Source organism: Balaenoptera borealis, assembly GCF_965194805.1.
Source record: "Balaenoptera borealis genome assembly, chromosome: 11".
Taxonomy (NCBI): Eukaryota; Metazoa; Chordata; class Mammalia; order Artiodactyla; family Balaenopteridae; genus Balaenoptera; species Balaenoptera borealis.
In genome coordinates this window covers 92765543-92790123 of record NC_138868.1, presented here as the reverse complement: position 1 = coordinate 92790123, position 24581 = coordinate 92765543, and the positions used below count along the sequence as shown (strand labels likewise).

At 36.6% G+C, this 24581-nt stretch overlaps 1 protein-coding gene across 9 annotated transcripts in view; it reads right to left on the bottom strand.

Moving 5' to 3' along the window:
- The window catches only part of LOC309606433 (protein MFI), a 175337-nt gene extending 152133 nt beyond the window's left edge, over positions 1–23204 (bottom strand). For all 9 annotated transcript variants that reach the window (XM_082343537.1, XM_082343530.1, XM_082343535.1 and 6 more), the window contains exon 1: positions 20962–23204. In XM_082343537.1, the coding sequence (XP_082199663.1) occupies positions 20962–20985 (24 nt within the window). In that variant the 5' untranslated portion in view covers positions 20986–23204. The remainder of the gene's footprint in view (positions 1–20961) is intronic.
- Between the last annotated feature and the right edge of the window lie 1377 nt (positions 23205–24581).

The window sequence follows — 24581 nt, the reverse complement described above, 5'->3', positions numbered from 1 at the left end:
ACACACAAGACTTTGTGTGCATCCTCCACGAATGGAGTTTCTTTTTCCCCCAGTCTGTGGAAGTCCTGCAACCAAACCCCGCTGGCCTTCAAAGCCAGATTCCCTGGGGACTCCTCCTCCTGTTGCTGGACCCCCAGGCTGGGAAACCTGACGTGGGGCTCAAAACTTTCACTCCTGTGGGATAACTTCTGTGGTATAATTGTTTTCCAGTTTCTGGGTCACTCACCAGTGGGTATGGGATATGATTTTATCACAATTGCGCCCATCCTACCATCTCATTGTGGCTTCTTTTTTGTCTTTGGATGTAGGGTATCTTTTTTGGTATGTTCCATCAATTTTTGGCGATGGTTGTTCAGCAGTTAGTTGTGATTTTGGTGTTTTCGTAAGAAGCGGGTGAGCTCACATCCTTCTACTCCACCATCTTGAGCTCTCAACATCTCCATATAAATTTTAGGATTTTCCTAGTTCTATGAAAAATGTCATGGGTATTTTGACAGGAAATGCATTAAATCTGTATATTGCCTTGGTAGTATGGCCATTTTAACAATATTAATTCCTCTAATCCAAAGCCATGGTATGTATTTCCATTTCTTTGACTCATCTTCAGTTTCCTTCATCAGTGTTTTATAGCTTTTGGAGTATAGGTTTTTCACCTCCTTGGTTTATGTTTATTCCTAAGTTGTTTTTTTTTTGGATGTAATTTTATTTTTTTATTTTTGGCAGCATTGGGTTGTTGTTGCTGTGTGCGGGCTTTCTCTAGTTGCTTCAAGTGGGGGCTACTCTTCATTGCAGTACATGGGCTTCTCATTGTGGTGGCTTCTCTTGTTGCGGAGCACGGACTCTAGGCTTGCAGGCTTCAGCAGTTGTGGCACATGGGCTCAGTAGTTGTGGCTCGCGGGCTCTAGAGCACAGGCTCAGTAGTTGTGGTACACAGGCTAAGTTGGTCCATGGCATGTGGGATCTTCCTGGACCAGGGATCGAACCTGTGTCCCCAGCATTGGCAGGAAGATTCTTCACCACTGTACCACCAGGGAAGCCCCTGGATGCAATTTTAAATGGATTTTTTTCCTTTCTCTTTCTGATATTTCATTACTAGTATATAGAAACACAACAGATTTCTGCATGCTAATCTTGTATTCTGCAACCTTACTGAATTCATTTATTATTCTAGTATTTTTTGGGTGGAGATTTTAGGGTTCTCTATGTCATTGGCAAACAGTGACAGTTTTGGGGAGACCTTCAAGATGGCAGAAGAGTAAGACGTGGAGATCACCTTCCTCCCCACAAATAAATCAGATATACATCTACATGTGGAACAACTCCTACAGAACGCCTACTGAACGCTGGCAGAAGACCTCAGAAGACTTCCCAAAAGGCAAGAAACTCCCCATGTACATGGGTAGGGCAAAAGAAAAAAGAAAAAACAGAGACAAAAGAATAGGGATGGGACCTGCACCACTGGGAGGGAGCTGTGAAGGAGGAAAAGTTTCCACACACTAGGAAGCCCCTTCACTGGTGGAGATGGGGGGTGGCGGTGGGGGGGAAGCTTCAGAGCCACGGAGGATTGTGCAGCAACAGGCGTGCAGAGGGCAAAGTGGAGAGATTCCCACACAGTGGATTGGTGCCAACCAGCACTCAACAGCCTGAGAGGCTTGTCTGCTTACCCACCGGCCGGGACGGTTGGGGGCTGGGAGCTGAGGCTCGGGTTTCAGAGGTCAGACCCCAGGGAAGGGACTGGGGTTCGCAGCGTGAACACAGCCTGAAGGGGGCTACTGCACCACAGCTAGCCGGGAGGGAGTCTGGGAAAAAGTCTGGACCTGCCTAAGAGGTAAGAGACCATTGTTTCGGGGTGCGTGAGGAGAGGGGATTCAGAGCACCGCCTAAGCGAGCTTCAGAGATGGGCGCAAGCGCAGCTATCAGTGCGGACACCAGATATGGGCATGAGACGCTAAGACTGCTGCTGCAGCCACCAAGAAGCCTATGTGCAAACACAGGTCACTATCTGCACCTCCCCTCCCGGGAGCCTCTGCAGCCTGCCACTACCAGGGTCCTGTGATCCAGGGACAACTTTCCTGGGAGAACACATGGCATGCCTCAGGCTGTTGCAATGTAATGCTGGCCTCTGCCACCGCAGGCTCGCCCCACATTCTGAACCCCTCCCTCTCCCCGGCCTGAGTGAGTCAGAGCCCCTTAATCAACTGCAACTTTAACCTCGTCCTGTCTGAGCAAAGAACAGATGCCCTCAGGTGACCTACATGCAGAGGCAGGGCCACATCCAAAGCTGAACCCCAGGAGATGAGAGCGAACAAAGAAGAGAAAGGGAAATCTCTCCCAGCAGCCTCAGGAGCAGAGGATTAAATCTCCACAATCAACTTGTACCCTGCATCTGTGGAATACCTGAACAGACAATGAATCATCCCAAAATTGAGGCAGTGGACTTTGGGAGCAACGTTATATATATTTTTTCCTTTTTCTCATTTTGTGAGTATGTATGTGTATGCTTCTTTGTGTGATTTTGTCTTTATAGCTTTGCTTTTATCGTTTGTCCTGGTGTTCTGTCTGTCTGCTTTTTAAGTATACTTTTTAGCGCTTGTTATCATTGGTGGATTTGTTTTTTGGTTTGGTTGCTCTCTTCTTTCTGTTTTTTGCTACTTATTAATATGGTTTATTTTTAATAATGATTTTTTATTTTAATAACTTTATTTTATTTACTTTACTTTTTTCTTTCTTTTTTTCTCCCTTTTCTTCTGAGGTGTGTGGCTGACAGGGTCTTGGTGCTCCTTCCAGGTGTCAGGCCTCTGCCTCTGAGGCGGGAGAGCCAAGTTTAGGACATTAGTCCATCAGAGACTTCCCAGTTCCACGTAATATCAAATGGCAAAAGCTCTCCCAGAGATCTCCATGTCAACGCTAAGACCCAGCTCCACTTAACGACCAGGAAGCTACAGTGCTGCACACCCTATGCCAAACAACTAGCAAGACAGGAACACAACACCACCCATTAGCAGAAAGGCTGCCTAAAATCATAATAAGTTTACAGACAACCCAAAGAACACCACCGGATGCTGTCCTGCCCACAAGAAAGACAAGATCAACCCTCATCCACCAGAACACAGCCACTACTCCCTTCCACAAGGAAGCCTACACAACCCACTGAAACAACCTTAGCCACTGGGGGCAGACACCAAATACAATGGGAACTATGAACGAGCAGCCTGCAAAAAGGAGACCCCAAACACAGTAAGTTAAGCAAAATGAGAAGGCAGAGAAAAACACAGCAGATGAAGGAACAAAGTAAAAACCCACCAGACCAATCAAATGAAGAGGAAATAGGCAGTCTACCTGAAAAAGAATTCAGAGTAATGATAGTAAAGATGATCCAAAATCTTGCAAATACAATGGAGAAAATACAAGAAACGTTTAACAAGGACGTAGAAGAACTAAAGAGCAAACAAACAATGATGAACAACACAATAAATGAAATTAAAAATTCTCGAGAAGGAATCAATAGCAGAATAACTGAGGCAGAAGAACGGATAAGTGACATGGAAGAAAAAAGAGTGGAAATAACTACCACAGAGCAGAATAAAGAAAAAAGAATGAAAAGAACTGAGGACAGTCTCAGAGACCTCTGGGACAACATTAAACGCACCAACATTCAAATTATAGGGGTCCCAGAAGGAGAAGAGAAAAAGAAAGGGAATGAGAAAATATTTGAAGAGATTATAGTTGAAAATTTCCCTAATATGGGAAAGGAAATAGTTAATCAAGTCCAGGAAGCATAGAGAGTCCTATACAGGATAAATCCAAGGAGAAACACGCCAACACACATATTAATCGAACTATCAAAAATTAAATACAAAGAAAAAATACTAACAGCAGCAAAGCAAAAGCAACAAATAACATACAGGGGAATCCCCATAAGGTTAACAGCTGATCTTTCAACAGAAACTGCAATTCAGAAGGGAATGGCAGGAAATATATAACGTGATGAAAGGGAAAAACCTACAACCAAGATTACTCTACCCAGCAAGGATCTCATTCAGATTCGATGGAGAAATTAAAACCTTTACAGACAAGCAAAAGCTAAGAGAATTCAGCACCACCAAACCAGCTTTACAACAAATGCTAAAGGAACTTCTCTAGGCAGGAAACACAAGAGAAGGAAAAGACCTACAATAACAAACCCAAAACAATTAAGAAAATGGTAATAAGAACATACATATCGATAATTACCTTAAATGTCAGTGGATTAAATGCTCCAACCAAAAGACATAGACTAGCTGAATGGATACAAAAATAAGACCCATATATATGTTGTCTACAAGATACCCACTTCAGACCTAGGGACACATACAGAATGAAAGTGAGGGGATGGAAAAAGATTTCCATGCAAATGGAAATCAGAAGAAAGCTGGAGTAGCAATACTCATATCAGACAAAACAGCTTTAAAATAAAGACTATTACAAGAGACAAAGAAGGAAACTACATAATGATCAAGGGATCAATCCAAGAAGATATAACAATTGTAAATATTTATGCACCCAACATAGGAGCACCTCAATACATAAGGCAAATGCTAACAGCCATAAAAGGGGAAATTGACATTAACACAGTCATAGTAGGGCACTTTAACACTCCACTTTCACCAATGGACAGATCATCTAAAATGAAAATAAATAAGGAGACACAAGCTTTAAATGATACATTCAACATGATGGACTTAATATTTATAGGACATTCCATCCAAAAACAACAGAATACACTTTCTTCTCAAGTGCTCATGGAACATTCTCCAGGAAAGATCATATCTTGGGTCACAAATCAAGCCTTGGTAAATTTAAGAAAATTGAAATCGTATCAAGTATCTTTTCCGATCACAAGGCTATGAGACTAGATATCAATTACAGGAAAATATCTGTAAAAAATACCAACAGATGGAGGATAAACAATACACTACTAAATAGCCAGGAGATCACTGAAGAAATTAAAGAGGAAATTTTTAAAAACCTAGAAAAAAATGACAATGAAAACACGACGACCCAAAACCTATGGGGTGCAGCAAAAGCAGTTCTAAGAGGGAAGTTTATAGCAATACAATCCTACCTCAAGAAACAAGAAACATCTCAAATAAACACCCTAACCTTACACCCAAAGCAATTAGAGAAAGAAGAACAAAACCCCCCCAAAGTTAGCAGAAGGAAAGAAATCGTAAGGATCAGATCAGAAATAAATGAAAAAGAAATGAAGGAAACAAGAGCAAATTTCAATAAAACTAAAAGCTTGTTCTTTGAGAAGATAAACACAATTGATAAACGATTAGCCAGACTTATCAAGAACAAAAGGGAGAAGACTCAAATCAATAGAATTAGAAATGAAAAAGGAGAAGTAAGAGCTGACACTGTAGAAATACAAAAGATCATGAGAGATTACTACAAGCAATTATATGCCAATAAATTGGACAACCAGAAACAAATGGACAAATTCTTAGAAAGGCACAACCTTCGAGACGGTACCAGGAAGAATGAGAAAATATAAACAGACCAATCACAAGCACGGAAATTGAGACTGTGATTAAAAATCTTCCAACAAACAAAAACCCAGGACCAGATGGCTTCACAGGAGAATTCTATCAAACATTTAGAGAAGAGCTAACACCTATTCTTCTCAAACTCTTCCAAAATATAGCAGAGGGAGGAACACTCCCAAACTCATTCTACAAGGCCACCATCACCCTGATACCAAAACCAGAGAAAGACGTCACAAAAAAAGGAAACCACAGACCAATATCACTGATGAACATAGATGCAAAAATCCTCAACAAAATACTAGCAAACAGAATCCAACAGCACATTAAAAGGATCATACACCATGATCAAGTGGGGTTTATCCCAGGAATGCAAGGATTATTCAGTTACAAAAATCAATCAATGTGATAACACCATATTAACAAATTGAAGGATAAAAACCATATGATCATCTCAATAGATGCAGAAAAACTTTTGACAAAATTCAACACCATTTATGATAAAAACCCTCCAGAATGTAGGCATAGAGGGAACTTACCTCAACATAATAAAGGCCATATATGACAAACCCACAGCCAACATTGTTCTCAATGATGAAAAACTGAAACCATTTCCACTAAGATCAGGAACAAGACAAGGGTGCCCCTCTCACCATTATTATTCAACATAGTTTTGGAAGTCCTAGCCACAGCAATCAGGGAAGAAAAAGAAATAAAAGGAATCCAAATCAGAAAAGAAGAAGTAAAGCTGTCACTGTTTGCAGATGACATGATACTATACAAAGAGAATCCTAAGGATGCTACCAGAAAACTACTAGAGCTAATCAATGAATTTGGTAAAGTTGAAGGATACTAAATTAATGCACAGAAATCTCTTGCATTCCTATACACAAATGATGAAAAATCTGAAAGAGAAATTAAGGAAACACTCCCATTTACCATTGCAACAAAAAGAATAAAATACCCAGCAATAAACCTGCCTAAGGAGACAAAAGACCTGTATGCAGAAAAGTAGAAGACACTGATGAAAGAAAATAAAAGTGATACAAACAGATGGAGAGATATACCATGTTCTTGGATTGGAAGAATCAACATTGTGAAAATGACTCTACTACCCAAAGCAATCTACAGATTCACTGCAATTCCTATCAAACCACCAATGACATTTTTCACAGAACTAGAACAAAAAGTTTCACAATTTGTATGGAAACACAAAGACCCTGAATAGCCAAAGCAATATTGAGAAAGAAAAACGGAGTTGGAGGAATCAGGCTCCTGGACTTCAGACTATACTACAATGCTACAGTAATCATGACAGTATGGTACTGGCACAAAAACAGAAATACAGATCAATGGAACAGGATAGAAAGCCCAGAGATAAACCCACGCACATATGGTCACCTTATATTTGATAAAGGAGGCAAGAATATTCAATAGAGAAAAGACAGCCTCTTCAATAAGTGGTGCTGGGAAAACTGGACAGCTACATGTGAAAGAATGAATTTAGAACACTCCGTAACACCATACACAAAAATAAACTCAAAATGGATTAAAGACCTAAATGTAAGGTCTATAAAGCTATAAAACTCTTAGAGGAAAACATAGGCAGAACACTCTATGACATAAATCACAGCAAGATCGTTTTTGACCCACCTCCTATAGAAATGGAAATAAAAACAAAAATAAACAAATGGGACCTAATGAAACTTAAAAGCCTTTGCACAGCAAAGGAATCCATAAGCAAGACGAAAAGACAACCCCCAGAATGGAGAAAATATGTGCAATTGAAGCAACTGACAAAGGATTAATCTCCAAAATTTACAAGCAGCTCATGAAGCTCAATATGAAAAAAACAAACTACCCAATCCAAAAATGGGCAGAAGACCTAAATAGACATTTCTCCAAAGAAGATATACAGATTGCCAACAAACACATGAAAGAATGCTTAACATCACTAATCATTAGAGAAATGCAAATCAAAACTACAATGAGTTATCACCTCACACCGGTCAGAATGGCCATCATCAAAAAATCTACAAACAATAAATGCTAGAGAGGGTGTGGAGAAAACGGAACCCTCTTGCACTGTTGGTGGGAATGTTAATTGATACTGCTACTATGGAGAACAGTATGGAGTTTCCTTAAAAAACTAAAAATAGAACTACCATACGACCCAGCAATCCCAGTACTGGGTATATACTCTGAGAAAACCATAATGCAAAAAGAGTCATGTACCACAGTGTTCACTGCAGCTCTATTTACAATAGCCAGGACATGGAAGCAACCTAAGTGTCCATTGACAGGTGAATGGATAAAGAAGATGTGGCACATATATACAGTGGAATATTACTCAGCCATAAAAAGAAACGAAATTGAGTTATTTGTAGTGAGGTGGATGGACCGAGAGTCTGTCATAGAGAATGAAGTAAGTCAGAAAGAGAAAAACAAATACTGTATGCTAACACATATATATGGAATCTGAAGAAAAAAAAAATAGGCTCTGAAGAACGCAGGGGCAGGAGAGGAATAAAGACAGAGATGTAGATAATGGACTTGAGGACATGGGGAAGGGGAAGGGTAAGCTGGGACGAAGTGAGAGAGTGGCATGGACTTATATATACTTCCAAATGTAAAATAGATAGCTAGTGAGAAGCAGCCACATACCACAGGGAGAACAACTCAGTGCTTTGTGACCACTTAGAGGGGTGGGATAGCGAGGCTGGGAGGGTGACACAAGAGGGAGGAGATATGGGGATATATGTATATGTATAGGTGATTCACTTTGTTATAAAGCAGAAACTAACACATCAATGTAAGGTAATTATACTCCAATAAAGATGTTAAAAAAAAAAAACAGTGACAGTTTTACCTCTTCCCTACTTTTAATTTCTTTTTCTTGTCTGATTGTTGTGGCTAGGACTTCAATACTATGTTAGATAGTAGTGGTAAGAGTGCACACCCTTGTCTGATTCTTGAATTTAGTGGGAAGGCTTTCAGCTTTTCACCATTGTGTATGGTGCCTGCTGTGGGTTTGCTGCAACTGACCTTTATTATGTTGATATATCTTCCCTCTATACCCACTTTGATGAGAGTTTTTATCATGAATGGACGTTGAATTTTGTCAAATGCTTTTTTTGCATCTAGTAAAAAGACTGACTCAGTAATAAAAAATCTCCTGACAAATAAAAGCTCGTGACCTGATGGCTTCACTAGTGAATTTTAGCAAACTTTGAAAGAAGAAGAAATCCTTCTCAAGCTTTTCCAAAAAATTGAAGAGGAGGGTATACTTCCTAACTCATTCTATGAGGCCAGCTTTATCCTGGTACCGAAGCCAGACAAAGACACTACAGGAAGAGAAAACTACAGACCAATATCCCTATGAACATTGATGCAAAAATCCTCAACAAAATACTAGCAAACAGAATACAGCAGCATATTAAAATTATTATCACAATGAACAAGCTGGATCTATTCTTGGAATGCAAGGATGGTTCAAGATACAAAAATCAATCAATGCTCTCAACAAATCCAGTATAGAGGGGAACATATCTCAACATTATAAAGGTCATCCAAGCCCACAGCTAACATTACACTCAATAGTTAAATGCTGATAGCATTTCATTAAAGATCAGGAACAAAACAAGCATGCCCACAGTCACCAGTTTTATTCAACATAGTATTGAAAGTCCTAGCCAGAGCATTTAAGCAAGAAAAAGAAATGAAAGGTATCCAACTGGAGAGGAAGAAGTAACACTGTCCCTTCACATAGATGACATGATATTATATGATATTATATATAGAAAACCCTAAAGACTCCACCAAATACTGTTAGAACTAATAAACGAATTCAGTAAAGCTGCAGGATGCAAAGCAAACATACAAAATCTGTTGCATTTCTATACACTAATAATGAACTATCAGATAGAGAAATTAAGAAAACAATTCCATTTACAATTGTGTCAAAAAGAATAACATATCTAAGAATAAATTTAACCAAGGAGGAGACTTCCCTGGCAGTCCATGGGCTAAGGCACTGCACTCCCAATGTAGGGGGCCCAGGTTCAATCCCTGGTCAGGGAGCTAGATCCCATATACCTCAACTAAGAGTTCACATGCCACAGCTAAAGATGCCACATGCCACAACTAAGACCTGGTGCAGCCAAATAAATAAATAAATATTTTAAAAGTTTAACCAAGGACGTGAATGACCTGTGTATTGAAAATTACAAGACATTAAAGACACAAATAAATGGAAAACCATTCCATGCTCATGGATTAAAAGAATTAATATTATTAAAATGTCAATACTTCCTAAAGCAATCTACAGATTCAATGTAATCCCTATCAAAATTCCAATGGCATTTTTCACAGAAATAGAACAAACAATCCTAAAATTTGTATGGAACCATGAAAGACTCCTATTAGCCAAAGCAATCTTGAGAAAGAAGAACAAAGCTGGAGGCATCATGTTCCCTGATTTCAAATTATATTTAAAAGCTATAATAATTAAAACAGCATGGTACTGGCATAAAAAAACAGAAACACAGATCAATGGAATAGAATAGACAGTACAGAAACAAACCCACACATATATAATCAATTAATTTATGACAAAGGAGACAAGAATATACAATGGGGGAAGAAGAGTCTTTTCAATAAGTGGTGCAGGGAAAATTGGACAGCAACATGCAAAAGAATGAAACTGGACCACTATGTTACACCATACAGAAAAATTAACTCAAAATGGATTAAAAATTTGAACATAGGACCTGAACCATAAAACTCCTGGAAGAAAACAAAGGTGATAATCTCCTTGACATAGGTTTTGGCAATGACTTTTGAATATGACACCAAAAGCAAAAGCAATAAATGCAAAAATAAACAAGTGGGACTATATTAAACTAAAAGCTTCTGCACAGCAAAGGAAACCGTCAACAAAATGAAAAGGCAAACTACTGAATGGGAGAAAATATTTGCAAATCATATATCCGATAAGGGGCTAAAATCCAAAATATGTTAAATACTCATATAACACAATAGAAAACAAACAATCCAATTTAAAAATGGGCAGAAGATCTGAATAGACATGCTCCCAAAGAAGACATACAGATGGCCAACAGGTACATGAAAAGATGTTCTACATCCTTAATCATCAGGGAAATGCAAATCAAAACCACAATGAGATATCACCTTACACCTGTTAGAATGGCTATTATAAAAAAGACTAGAAATAACAAGTGTTGGTGAGGATGTGGAGAAAAGGGAACCCTTATGCACTGCTGGTAGGATGTAAATTTGTGCAGCCACTATGGAAAACAGTGTGAAGTTTCCTGAAAAAATTAAAAATATAACTACCATATGATCCAGCAATGTCACTTCTAGGTATTTACCTGAAGAAAATGAAAACACTAACTTGAAAAGATATATACACCCCATGTTCATTGCAGCATTATTTACAATAGCCAAACAGTTCAGTGGTATATGGAAACAACCCGAGTGTCCCACAGATTGATGAATGGATAAAGAGGTGGAATATATACACAATGGAATATAACTCAGCCATAAAGTAATAAGAAAATTTTGCTATTTGTGACAACATGTACAGACCTCAGGGCATTATGCTAAGTGAAATAAGTCAGACAGAGAAGGATAAATACATTATGATCCCATTTATATATGAAATCTAAAAAGAAAAAAGAAAAACAGAAAAATAAGTAAATAGAAAACCAAGCTTATAGATACAGAGAACAGACTGGTAACCTCCAGAGGTGGAGAGACAGTGGCGGGTGGGTGAAATAGGTTAATCACTTTTGGGTTTTTCTTTTTTTTAGCTTAGATAAATTGAATTGTTTTAAAAAAAGAAATGTATGAATTTTCACTTAGAACATTGGATTACCCCATCTGATAGCTGTCATATGACAAGATGTAATCTCTGAGTCTTCAATTAGTAGAAAAATATACAAATCAGAAAGTAATGTAATGGAAGTCCTAAGATGAAGTCCTATAACGTCTGCCTCAAGCAGGATCTGAATTAACATGTGATGTAGGGACTGTGTCTACTACTAGGCATACTCTTAGGATCTCAACTAGTATTGACCTGACCACACCTCAGATATTAAGTATTGTATTTCCTGTAGGCTACTGAAGCTTTATTAATTTCATTTATTTATCTATTTTTCCTATTAGATTGTGTTAAAAAATCAATCAATATAATATAAAACATTAACAGAAGTAAGGAAAAAACCTACATGATTATCTCAATTGATGCAGGAAATGCATTTGATAAAATTCAGCACTCTTTCATGATAATAACACTCAAAAACTTGGAATAGAAGGAAACTAGCTCAACATAAAAGTCATAAATGAAAATTCCACAGTGTACATTATACTCAATGGTGAAAGACTGAAAGCTTTTACTCTGAAATCAGGAATAAGGCAAGGATATCCACTTTTGCCACTTCTATTCAACATAATACTCAAAATTCTAGTCAGAGTAATTTGTCAAGAGAGAGAAATACAAGGCACCAAATTGGAAAGGAAGAAGTAAAATTATCTCTGTTCACAGATAACGTCATCTTATATGTACAAAACCTTAACGATTCCACCATAAAAACCCCAAAAACCAAAAACCAAAAAGCCCTTTTAGAACTAGTAAATGAATTCAGCAAAGTAGCAGGATACAAAGTCAGAACATAAAAATCAGTTGCATTTCTATACACTAACAATGAACAATCTAGAAAGGAAATTACAATAGCAGTTCTATTTACAATAGCACCAAATAGAATAAAATACTTAGGAATTAACTTTACCAAGGAAGTGAAAGATCTGTCCATTGAAAACTACAAAACATTGCTGAATAAAATTAAAGAAGACATAAATAAATGGAAATACATCCCATGTTCATGGATTGGAAAACTTAACTTTGTTAAGATGTCAAAACTACCCAAAACAATCTACAGATTCAGTGCAATCTCTATCAAAATCCCAATGACATTTTTTTGCAGAAATGGAAAAACCCATTCTAAAATTTATATGGAATCTCAAGGGACCAAGAATAGTCAAAACAATCTGGAAAAAGAAGAACAAAGCTGGAGAACTCACACTTCCTGATTTCAAAACTTACAGCAAAGCCACAGTATTCAAAAACAATGTGGCACTGGCATAAGGACAAACATTAGATCAATGGAATAAGATACAGAACCTAAAAACATACTCTCCCATATATGGTGAAATGATTTTTATTGAGGATGCCAAGATAATACAATGGAGAAAAAGACAGTCTTTTCAATAAATGGTGCTTAGAAAACTGAATATTTACATGCAAAAGAATGAAATTTGACCCTTATCAATCATCAAACACAAAATTTAACTCAAAATGGATCAAAAACAAATGTAAGACCTAAAACCATAAACCTCTTCAACGAAAACATAGGGCAAAATCTTCACGACATTGCATTTGGCAATGCACCAAAGGCACAAGACAACGGAAGAAAAAAACAGACAAAGCGAACTTCATGAAAGTTAAGCATTCTGTGCATCAAAAGACACCATTAACAGAGTAAAAAAGCAAATCAGAGAATGGGAGAAAATATTTTCAAATCATATATCTGACAAAGGATTAATATCCATAATACTTGGAGAACTCCTAAAATTCAACAACAACCACAACAAAAACAGAAAACAATCAATCTGATTTTAAAATGTGAAAGGACTTGAATAGACATTGCTCCAAAGAAGACATACAGATGGCCAATAATCGTATGAAAGAATGTTCAACATCATTAATCATTAGGGAAATGCAAATCAAAACCGCAATGAGATAACATCTCACGCCCATTATGATGATTACTACAAAAAAGTGTTGGTAAGGATGTAGAGAACCTGGAACCCTTGTGCACTGCTAGCGACAATAAAAAATGGTACAACCACTATGGAAAAAAATATGGTGATTCCTCAAAAAACTAAAAATAGAATTACCATATGATCTAGTAATTCACATCTGGGTATTTCCCTGGAAGAATTGAAAGTAGGGTCTCTAAGAGAGACCTCTGTACACCCATGTTCACAGTAGCATTTTTAACAATAGCTAAATGTGGAAAACCATGTATCCATTAACAATGAATGGATAAACAAAATGTAATATATACATACAAAGGAATATTATTCTTCCATTAAAAGGAGGGAAATCGGACATATGATATAACTAACATAGATGAAACTTGAGGACATTATGCTAAGTGAAAGAAAAACAGTAACAAAAAAAAAAAACACAGATAGTGTATGATTCCCTTTATATGAAGTACTTATAGTAGTCAAAATCATAGAGACAGAAAGAATGGAGGTGCCGGGAGTTTGGAGGGGGTATGGAGGGTTATTGTTTAATGGGTATAGAATTTCAAGATGAAAAGAGTTCTGGAGATGGATGGTGGCACAACATTATGAATGTATTTAATACCACTGAACTGTACACTTAATAATGGTTAAGATGATAAATTTCATCTTATGTGTATTTTACTACACAAATAAACTGGAGTAAGCTAAATTCTTACTTATGCTGCTTAAACATTTATTATCCTAAAAAGGATCTCATCCAAAATTGAATGATTGAGTAGGTCAAATAATTAAACTTTTCCAATATTGTCCCAGTGCTATCAGAAAAGTATAATGCAAGAATTTTGTTTATTTAGGTTATATAAATTAATACAGGAATTATATTCATTTTCCAGTATACATAATGAGAGGAAATACAAGGTATACATAAGATGTGCAAGTAACCTGTTGTTTTTGGTAGTTTTCTTACACATAATCAGGGAAGGAAGACTACTGAACTGAAAGACTGAAGATGTATTTTAGTTTTAGTTCACAGCGCTACTTAACATAACCACGGACAAATAGCTTAACATCTTTTGGCTTCCATTTCATTGCTTGTAAAATAAAAGCACTGTAATAAATTAACTCCAAAGAGACTTTCAATTTCACAAGTCTCTGAGTTTACCTTATAAAGGACACAAGGCTCCAATGGTCAAAAAAAGAAAAGGGGAAAAAAGGCCCTATACTGAACACAGAAACATTGATTTTACTTAATCTCAGAGTTATTAATACTTCATTGTATAAATGTCACTCATTACACTTGCAGTAGCAACATGGTTCTGAGATGCTTTATCATAGTCCAAACTAAGTGAATATAATTTTACTTAAAATTTAAAAATTCTGAACCGTTACTTGTAAAATGCTAAATTTAAAAGGATTTACAAATCCCGAAGTCCTGAAGTATTTAGGACTGTATATATAACACACATCTACTAATATGTGCATTATATTTAGAGAGACAGAGACCAAACAGAAAAACTGTCTAAAAGATATGTCATTTATAAGGAAAAATGAAAGAAAAACCTATTTACATATTTTATTTAAATTGTTTTTCTCTTTTGATGTTTAAACTTACATGGAGGCTTAAAACTAAAGATGTTTTCTTCCTAACTGTGTATATTGCTGAGTTTCAAAAATTGAAATTTTTAAGAGTAAGGAGAAAATGCTCTATGAAAAAAATGCTCTGTGACTTTTTTATTTCTCTTCAAATAGGTTTAATAATATAGGAGGCATGCGGATATAGGTTAAATCTTTGGGTCTGAAGTAAGACAGACCAGTGTTTAAATCATATTCTACCTCATACTTAATTGTGTGATCTTATAAAAGTTATTTAACTTATTCCAACTTCAGTTTCCTCATCTGTAAAATATGGGGAGGCATAGTACCCACTTCATAGAATTGTGAGGATTAAATCAGATGATACAGGTAAAGCATTTAGTACAGTTTCTGGTCCATCATAACCATTCAATATATTGTATCTATTATTATAATATAAACTATTTTCAAATATAAGAACTATTCACATGCATTATTCTGGATAAAAAAATAACATAACTGAACATTATAAGCTCTCATAACTTATAAATAACTATTAGCATAAATAATAGTAGGAATGATATTTGGTACTTAAAAGATTTTTTATTTTCTTTGTAAATAGTGTGATAATCAGTTTTAATAATTTTTAAGGACACTGTCACTACTTCTATCATTAAAAGGGATAAACACAGAAGAAAACCTTGCTATCTGAGATTTATCATAACTAAAAATCGTATCAAAATTTTAATTTTCAAATGTGAGGAAAAAATAGAAAAATAATTATACTGAATTTTGAACCATGGTGGTCACTTCAATCCATTACTTTGATTTTCTGTCCATGTTCTTTTGCATTGTTCAACATACAGAACACTGTTACCTGGTTATTCACAAATAACCAAAGAAACAGGCAATATTTAAAAAGCATTAGAAAAATATATAAATATCATTCCTTATTTAACATTTCATTTCTGCTTAAAATCCAAAATTATTCATAGCATTACCTAGATTTATCTACTCTAAAAGTTATTATGTAAATAATACACATATACATTCTTGTAGTAAAAATTTCAAACAATATAGTACTATAGAGTAAAAAGCGAAAATCCCCCATTCCCCATTTCTTCTAGCCCAGTCCTCTGTTCAAAGGTTATCTTTATCTCTATTAATAGGTGTGTGATTCTTCCAGCTCTTTTCTTATATATTTAAATTTGGACTATATATATGTATATATACATATACACACACATACCATAGAGGATTGTTTATTTGCATTAATGTGATGAAACGATACATATTTTCTGCTTTCTTTACTTAACAATTTATGTTGGAGATTTTCCATGTTAATACATATAGATCTTCCTCATTCTTTTTATAGTTGCACAGTATTTCTATGTATAGATATGTCATAATTTATTTACTCTTTATTATTGGACATTCAAATTGTTTCTATTGTTTTTTTGCTATTACAATTACAAAATGAATATCCTTATACATATATTTTTGTACATGTGCAATTATTTCTGTTGGATGGATTTTTAGAGGTGGAAATGTTATGAGAAAAGGTACGCATATATATATTTGCATTGACTCTCTCTGAAAGGGGATATAAGAAAACTGCTGATTGTCTCTGGGGAGGGACCAGGGGGACTAAGGGACTGGATTTAAGAATGAAAAGGAGATTTTATTTTGGTATATTCTTTTATACTGTGTGATTTTGTTTCTATGATGTGTATGTAGCTCAGATATACGTAACTTCATAAAAAAAGAGTAGAGCATGCACACTAAAATTTTGACACAGCCAATTGTCCTCAAAAATGTTAATCAGTTTACACCTATAAGCATTCTATGAGAGTGCATAACTTCTAGATTTTATAAAAGTGAAAAACTAAACATAAATGGGACATTTTTGTCCCATTGGGACAAAATGGGACATATTTATTGTGGGTCTTTAATATGCTTTCTAATAATTAACTTTATGTGAGTTTTACCCGTTATCAATGCTTAGTGATCGAAGCTATAAAGCAACGTATGTGAGTGTGTGTGTGTGTGTGTGTGTGTGTGTGTGTGTATGATAGCACAAGATACCATTAGTGTTAATTCATGCAAATTACATAATTTTCCCCAAAACATTCTCAATTGTAGGCCAAGAGTAGGTGATCAATAAATAATATTTGCTGGCTGACTGAATAGAAAATTGGTTAAATAAATTATGATGCTTTCATAAATAGAATCCTGTGAGAATATTAAAAGTGATGCTGTAAACGTACATATTGACATGGAAAATATTTCATATTACGACGTTCAATTTTCAAAGAGCAGTTTATTAAACAGTTATCTGTAATAAGCTATTTGTCTTAGCTTCTCCTTCCCCTATTCAAATAGATAAGTACATATGGTTGGTGTAAGAGAGCTAAATTCTCATTTTATATTTTAAGAGGCTACCAGAAAACAGCCAAATCTAAAAGAAATCAAGACTGACATATACACACTACTATATATAAAATAGATAACTAGCAAGAACCTATTGTATAGCACAGGGAACTCTACTCAGTACTCTGTAACGATGTATATGGGAAAAGAATCTAAAAGAGTGGATATATGTATATGTATAACTGATTCACTTTGATTCACTTTATTAGCAGAAACTAACACAACACTGTAAATCAACTATACTCCAATAAAAATTAATTTAAAAAATAAGAAAAAAAAGAAATCAAGAATAAGTAGAATAACATGTTATTTAAAATATGGCTGTAGAAACCAAAAGAAGTGCATGTGCAATGAAGATAAAAGAGTAGGAATAAAGAATGACCAAGGGGTATTTTAGTACAAACAGCCAAGGAAGGCCTCTCTAATTAGGAGACACTACTTTTCATGATGCAAAGAGGGAACCATGGGAAAATGGTAGAAGAGGGTTCCAGGCACAGGGAACAAAAGATAAAAATGCCTTGAGGGCTTCCCTGGTGGCGCAGTGGTTGAGAATCTGCCTGCCAATGCAGGAGACACGGGTTCGAGCCCTGGTCTGGGAAGATCCCACGTGCCGCAGAGCAACGGGGCCCGTGAGCCACAACTACTGAGCCTGCGCATCTGGAGCCTGTGCTCCGCAACAAGAGAGGCCGCGATAGTGAGAGGCCCGCGCACCGCGATGAAGAGTGGCCCCCGCTCGCCGCAACTAGAGAAAGCCCTCGCACAGAAACGAAGACCCAACACAGCCAAATAAATAAATAAATAAATAAATATTAAAAAAAAAAAAAAATGCCTTGAGATAAGGAGCTTGGTGTGTTGAAGTGGTAGAAAGGAAGAAAACTGTGCCATTGGAGTGCAGAGAAGAGACAGAAGAGTGGGAGGTAAGGTAAAAGAAATAGGCAGGAGCGACTATAATTATATGGGAAATTGACTGGCATGGTTTGGCAATGTACTAGAGCTGACTTGGTTCAGTAGAGCCAAATTTTAAATTTTTGAGAATTTTGTGAGTTTTTAAACACAGTCATTATTTTAAAATTAAATTATTTAAGCTTACAATTAAATAAAATAAAGGTAATACACACTCAAGACTCATCACTTACTAATTACTTTACTATTGAAGGGGATCCGAATATACCACCCCAAAATATGCTACTTCGGCATAAGGATTATTTTGAGCTTAATGCAATTGAGAAATAACATATGTAGGAAAAGCTCTCTATCCTCCCTTTATCTGCCTAAAAGCAGGACATACATTTCCCTGTGTGAAGGTGTTCCCCCTCTTCTCTCCCATACCAGGAGGAGAAAAATAACCATTATCACTGGAGACAAAATAACCATTATCACTGGCACTGAGATGGGTCTGCACAAACCAGCCTTACTTAAGTAACCCTTACCCTCCATGAGCTTTCCCCAAATATTTACCCTCCCACAATTTACCACCTCTAGAAACCCAAATCTCTTTCCCTTTGTCTTGTCACTTCACAAATTTATCACCTTTTGTTAAAATAATATACAAGCTCCAAGGGCTAAGCACCCCTTTGGGTTTTCACTTCCTTTCCTGTATATATGTAAAATTAAAATATTAACATCAAATAAAATTTGTATGTCTTTTCTCCTGTTAATCTGTATTTTGTCAGTTTAATTTGCAGGCTCCAAGCACCAAACCTGAGAGTACAGAAAAAAAATTTTTCCTCTCTTACACTATTTTTTACTACTATTTATTTTCTTGTGGTTATTTATTTTTATTGCAGGGTTCCTCAACAGTGACCCATTGATGTTCTGGGCTGGGTTCTTTGTTGTGAGGGTTGTTCTGTGCACAATAGGATGTTTAGCAGAATCCCTGCCTTCTACTCACCAGATGCAGTAGCACAGTTGTGACAACCGAAAATATCTCCAGACATTGCCAAATGTCCCCTGGGGAGCAAAGTCACCCAAGGCTGAGAACTACTGGTCTCTGCATATTATCTACTGGTGTCTGTATGGTGGAAACTATATCATGGCGCACTACTGCACATATCTTTCCAGTTCCTGAGGCATGTTGGTAGCTTGAAATTGGCCAGTGTGGGAGTATTTATATTATAGAAATTGACAAACGTTACAAATCAGGGCTTGATTTATTGTTTTGTTGGTTGTCGAGATTTAAGATAGTAGCATTTGAAAATGTTAACGCAGACTAATTCCGCAGGTCACCATTACACTACGAATAGCACAAAATAGTGATGAAATATTTTCCAGTATTCAAAATTATTACCTGACTCAGAAATGAGTCACATTACTGAGGAATGATAAAGTTCCACACATTTCAAGAAAGAGAAGTGCTCAATTGTGGAGAGTCAAGTAAATGGAGGATAAAGAATTAGATTTGGCCAACTAAAGTTGCTTATTGGAGCAGCAAGGAAGAAAGCCTGTGCTGAGGAAGTGGGAACGCTGAGACAGTGAATATGTAAATGGTTCTTTGGAGTGCTGTCAGGGAGCAGAGATAAGGGTTATTTGCTGGAAGGAGGGAATGGATTCAAGAAATTTTTTAAAATATGGGAGACATTAAGGCACATTAAGATGTTGCTAGCTATGAAGGGTAAAGTCTTTCGAGTAGTTTAAAAGGACAAGGTCCAGAGAAGAAAAGGGGGTAGGGACAGTTGCTGGCCTTAAATAAAAAACAATACTGATGTCATATGGTTATTATGAGGCTCCAAATAAATTAATGTGAAAACACTTCAGAAATTCTAAAATACTAAAAAGTACTATCAAGCCACTGTTCAGGTCATGAGGATTTTACATCCGGGTTCCACTTGCAGATTCAGAGATAAGATTTTTATCTATCCCAATTCAAAAACTTTTATTATAATAGATCATGGCTCCGCTGATCTATTCAGGCTTCATGAGAAAAAGATTACAAGGTAAGTCTTTGAAATCTAAGTTCCATTTACTTATTTAAAAGTTTGAAAATAGAATTAAAATTAATTTGCTGGGATTAGAACCTATGCTTCCCATTTTGTTTCTCCTACTGTTTTATTGAGTAAACAAATGTGTTTCGCGATCTTTATCAATTTTGTAATTTCGCTTTTCCTTTTCTTCCGTGGTCCTTTATACCAAGAGCGGAAGAGGTAAAAAACTGCTTGGCCTCCTCCTTAAAAACGATTTTGCCCTTTCCATCTCTAAATAATGAAATGAAAAGACGGAAAACCATTTCATGAATCGAACAGAAAAAAAGTCCAGAAAAACATGTGAGGTAGGTTAAGTATTTCCCGCTCGGCCTGAAGGTGGACGAGACAGTATCTGCGCGGTGAGTGGGGCACTAAGAGCGCGAAGGATGGGCCGGGAGCTCTTTTCAACCAGAGGGACGCGAGTTCACTGAGGGCGAGGAGAGGAAACGCGGGGGAAGGGGTTTATCCTGGCCAAGATTTTAAACGAGAGGCTAGGTGCCCAATGGGGGCTTCAGAGAAACGAAACTTCATTAAGAGGGCTGGATAGGGCGGGGACCTTAAGGACCTGGGGCCGTCAACACACTGAACCAGAGAAAGCTCAGACCCAGCGGCCACAGAGGCAAGACGAGTAGGAGCAGTACCGGCTGAGGGGGAGGAGACACCATTCCCTTCACTTGCCAATCGCCGCTGGCCTGAACTCCACTTCTGCCCCAGGTAACGCCGCAGACAGAAATGACGTAAATCTAGTTCCGCTTTGTTAGGCGGGGCTTGGTCCGGCCCTGTTCGTCCCGCCTCTTGGCCACGCCCCTCGGCTCCGAGCTTTGGTGCGCCCCCGACCTTCCCGAGTCCCGGAGATCCAAAATCGGGGAATGTGAACGTGGTTGGACCTCTTAGAAGCTCTCACAGCGGCTGTCAGTGGCTTTGAGGCAAAGGGTTTGGGACGGGAGGGAAACCGAAGGGACTTTCTGCGAAGCTGGGCTCAATATTTTATAACGTCCGGTTGCTTCAACCAAGGACTTTAAAGATGTTGGAGAAGTGTGGTGCAATCCTTTCTACTGGATTAATTTATTCGTTTGTAAATAAAAGAACTGACCCTTCTAGCTTTTTGAGACATCCTGCGCAGGATCAAAGAATAAGAGACACGTGACTGCAGTCCAATGCTACTTCTAAATTTAAGCTCTTTAGCTGGTAAAGCCTAAACCAATTTTTAAGTGAAAACAGATGACCTCTTAAATGAATTCCTAGATAACTTTAAATTATACAAATATGCAGATCTAAAGCAAGTTTGATTTGCTTGAATTCCAGATGTCTCACACTTGGCCCTGTTTTAGTTTGTCACTTATTGCAATGTCAGATAATCTTGCTCAGAAATTGCCCGGTTCTGCTATTTTCCTCCTATGCTCATGCAAGTAATACAATTAGTTTGTAAGGAAGATTAACGTCTGGGGGAAAAAAAACAGCTGAAGAAAATCCTCCCTACATAATACAGAATTGTACAGAAGAAATTCCCTATAGGCTAACTCATTGACTCACTGAGTTTCCAGAGTTCTTTAAAATTATTATCACAAATCAGAATAAGCAGATATGAGCTTTAGTTCCCTTTCTTATAGTTACTTGATGCATTAATACACAGTAGCTATGAATAATAAACTAAAAATATAGTCATGGAAACATTATGTATATTTGTACTTTTTGTTTATATATTACTTTAACAATAAGCCCTACATATTTTTAATGGAGTACCAGTCTGAATTACTTAAAAAAAGAAAAAAAGATTATAATGGTTACTATTTGAGCATGTATTAATATTATTTTACCTTTAACCTGATCCAGAAGAATTCAGTAATTCCTTAATAATAGGCTCAGACCTTTTTCTATTGCTCTAATACATGTAAAAATATTTCATTGTTTTAAAAGAAAAAGTATGTTTATTTAAGGTAGTCACAAAGGATCATTAAGACTTAAAACCATCAGTTTTTCTATTTATTTATTTATATGCACCTGCTTCAATCTAGGACAATTTACTAAGAAACAGAACTCAGAGGAACTTCTGGGTGGTTTTATAAAAATCTTTCTTTCCTTCCTTCCCTCTGTTCACCATATCCTTCCTTATTCTCCTCATCTTCTTTGTTCTCTCTCCTTTTTTTTATTATTATACAGTATGTTCTATTATATTAACGAAATTAATATTCGTTAATATTTAAAAATTAATAAAAAATTGAATTAGTATAAGAGAAGGGGATATATATATTTTTATTAGTCATCCATTTTATGCACATCAGTGTATACATGTCAATCCCAATCTCCCAATTCATCACACCACCACCCCCACACCCCCGCCGCTTTCCCCCCTTGGTGTCCATACGTTTCTTCTATACATCTGTGTCTCACTTTCTGCCCTGCAAACCGGTTCATCTGTACCATTTTTCTAGGTTCCACATATATGAGTTAATATACGATATTTGTTTTTCTCTTTCTGACTTACTTCCCTCTGTATGACAGTCTCTAGATCCATCCACGTCTCTACAAATGACCCAGTTTCGTTCCTTTTTATGGCTAAGTGATATTCCATTGTATGTATGTACCACATCTTCTTTACCCATTCGTCTGTCTATGGGCATTTAGGTTGCTTCCATGACCTGGCTATTGTAAATAGTGCTGCAATGAACATTGGGGTGCATGTGTCTTTTTGAATTATGGTTTTCTCTGGGTATATGCCCAGTAGTGGGATTGCTGGGTCATATATGGTAATTCTATTTTCAGATTTTTAAGGAACCTCCATACTGTTCTCCATAGTGGCTGTTTCAATTTACATTCCCACCAACAGTGCAAGAGGTTTCCCATTTCTCCCCACCCTCTCCAGCATTTGTTGTTCGTAGATTTTCTGATGATGTCTATTCTAACTGGTGTGAGGTGATAGCTCATTGTAGTTTTGATTTGCATTTCTCTAATAATTAGTGATATTGAGCAGCTTTTCATGTGCTTCTTGGCCATTTGTATGTCTTCTTTGGAGAAATGTCTATTTAGGTCTTCTGCCCATTTTTGGATTGGGTTTTTTTTTTTTTTAATATTGAGCTGCATGAGCTGTTTATATATTTTGGAGATTAATTCTTTGTCCTTTGAGTCATTTTGCAAATCTTTTCTCCCATTCTGAGGGTTGTCTTTTCATCTTGTTTATGGTTTCCTTTGCTGTGAAAAAGCTTTGAAGTTTCATTAGGTCCCATTTGTTTATTTTTGTTTTTATTTCCATTACTCTAGGAGGTGGATCAAAAAAGATCTGGCTGTGATTTATGTCAAAGAGTGTTCTTCCTGTGTTTTTTTTTCTTCCTGAGTTTTATAGTGCCGGGTCTTACATTTAGGTCTCTAATCCATTTTGAGTTTATTTTTGTGTATGGTGTTAGGGAGTGTTCTAATTTCATTCTTTTACAAGTAGCTGTCCAGTTTTCCCAGCACCACTTATTGAAGAGACTGTCATTTCTCCATTGTATATCCTTGCCTCCTTTGTCATAGATTAGTTGACCATAGGTGCGTGGGTTTATCTCTGGGCTTTCTATCTTGTTCCATTGATCTATATTTCTGTTTTTGTGCCAGTACCATATTGTCTTGATGACTGTAGCTTTGTAGTATAGTCTGAAGTAAGGGAGACTGATTCCTCCAGCTACACTTTTTTCCCTCAAGATTGCTTTGGCTATTCAGGGTCTTTTGTCTCTCCATACAAATTTTAAGGTTTTTTGTTCTACTTCTGTAAAAAATGCCATTGGTAATTTGATAGGGATTGCACTGAATCTGTAGATTGCTTTGGGTAGTATAGTCATTTTCACAATATTGATTCTTCCAATCCAGGAGCATGGTATATCTCTCCATCTGTTGGTATCATCTTTAATTTCTTTCATCAGTGTCTTAGAGTTTTCTGCATACAGGTCATTTGTCTCCTTAAGTAGGTTTATTCCTAGGTATTTTATTCTTTTTGTTGCAATGGTAAATGGGAGTGTTTCCTTAATTTCTCTTTCAGATTTTTCATCATTAGTACATAGGAATGCAAGAGATTTCTCTGCATTAATTTTGTATCCTGCAACTTTACCAAATTCACTGATTAGCTCTAGTAGTTTTCTGGTGGCATTTTTAGGATTCTCTGTGTATAGTATCATGTCATCTGCAAACAGTGACAGTTTTACTTCTTCTTTTCCAATTTGGAATCCTTTTATTTCTTTTTCTTCTCTGATTGCCATGGCTATACCTTCCAAAACTATGTTGAATAATA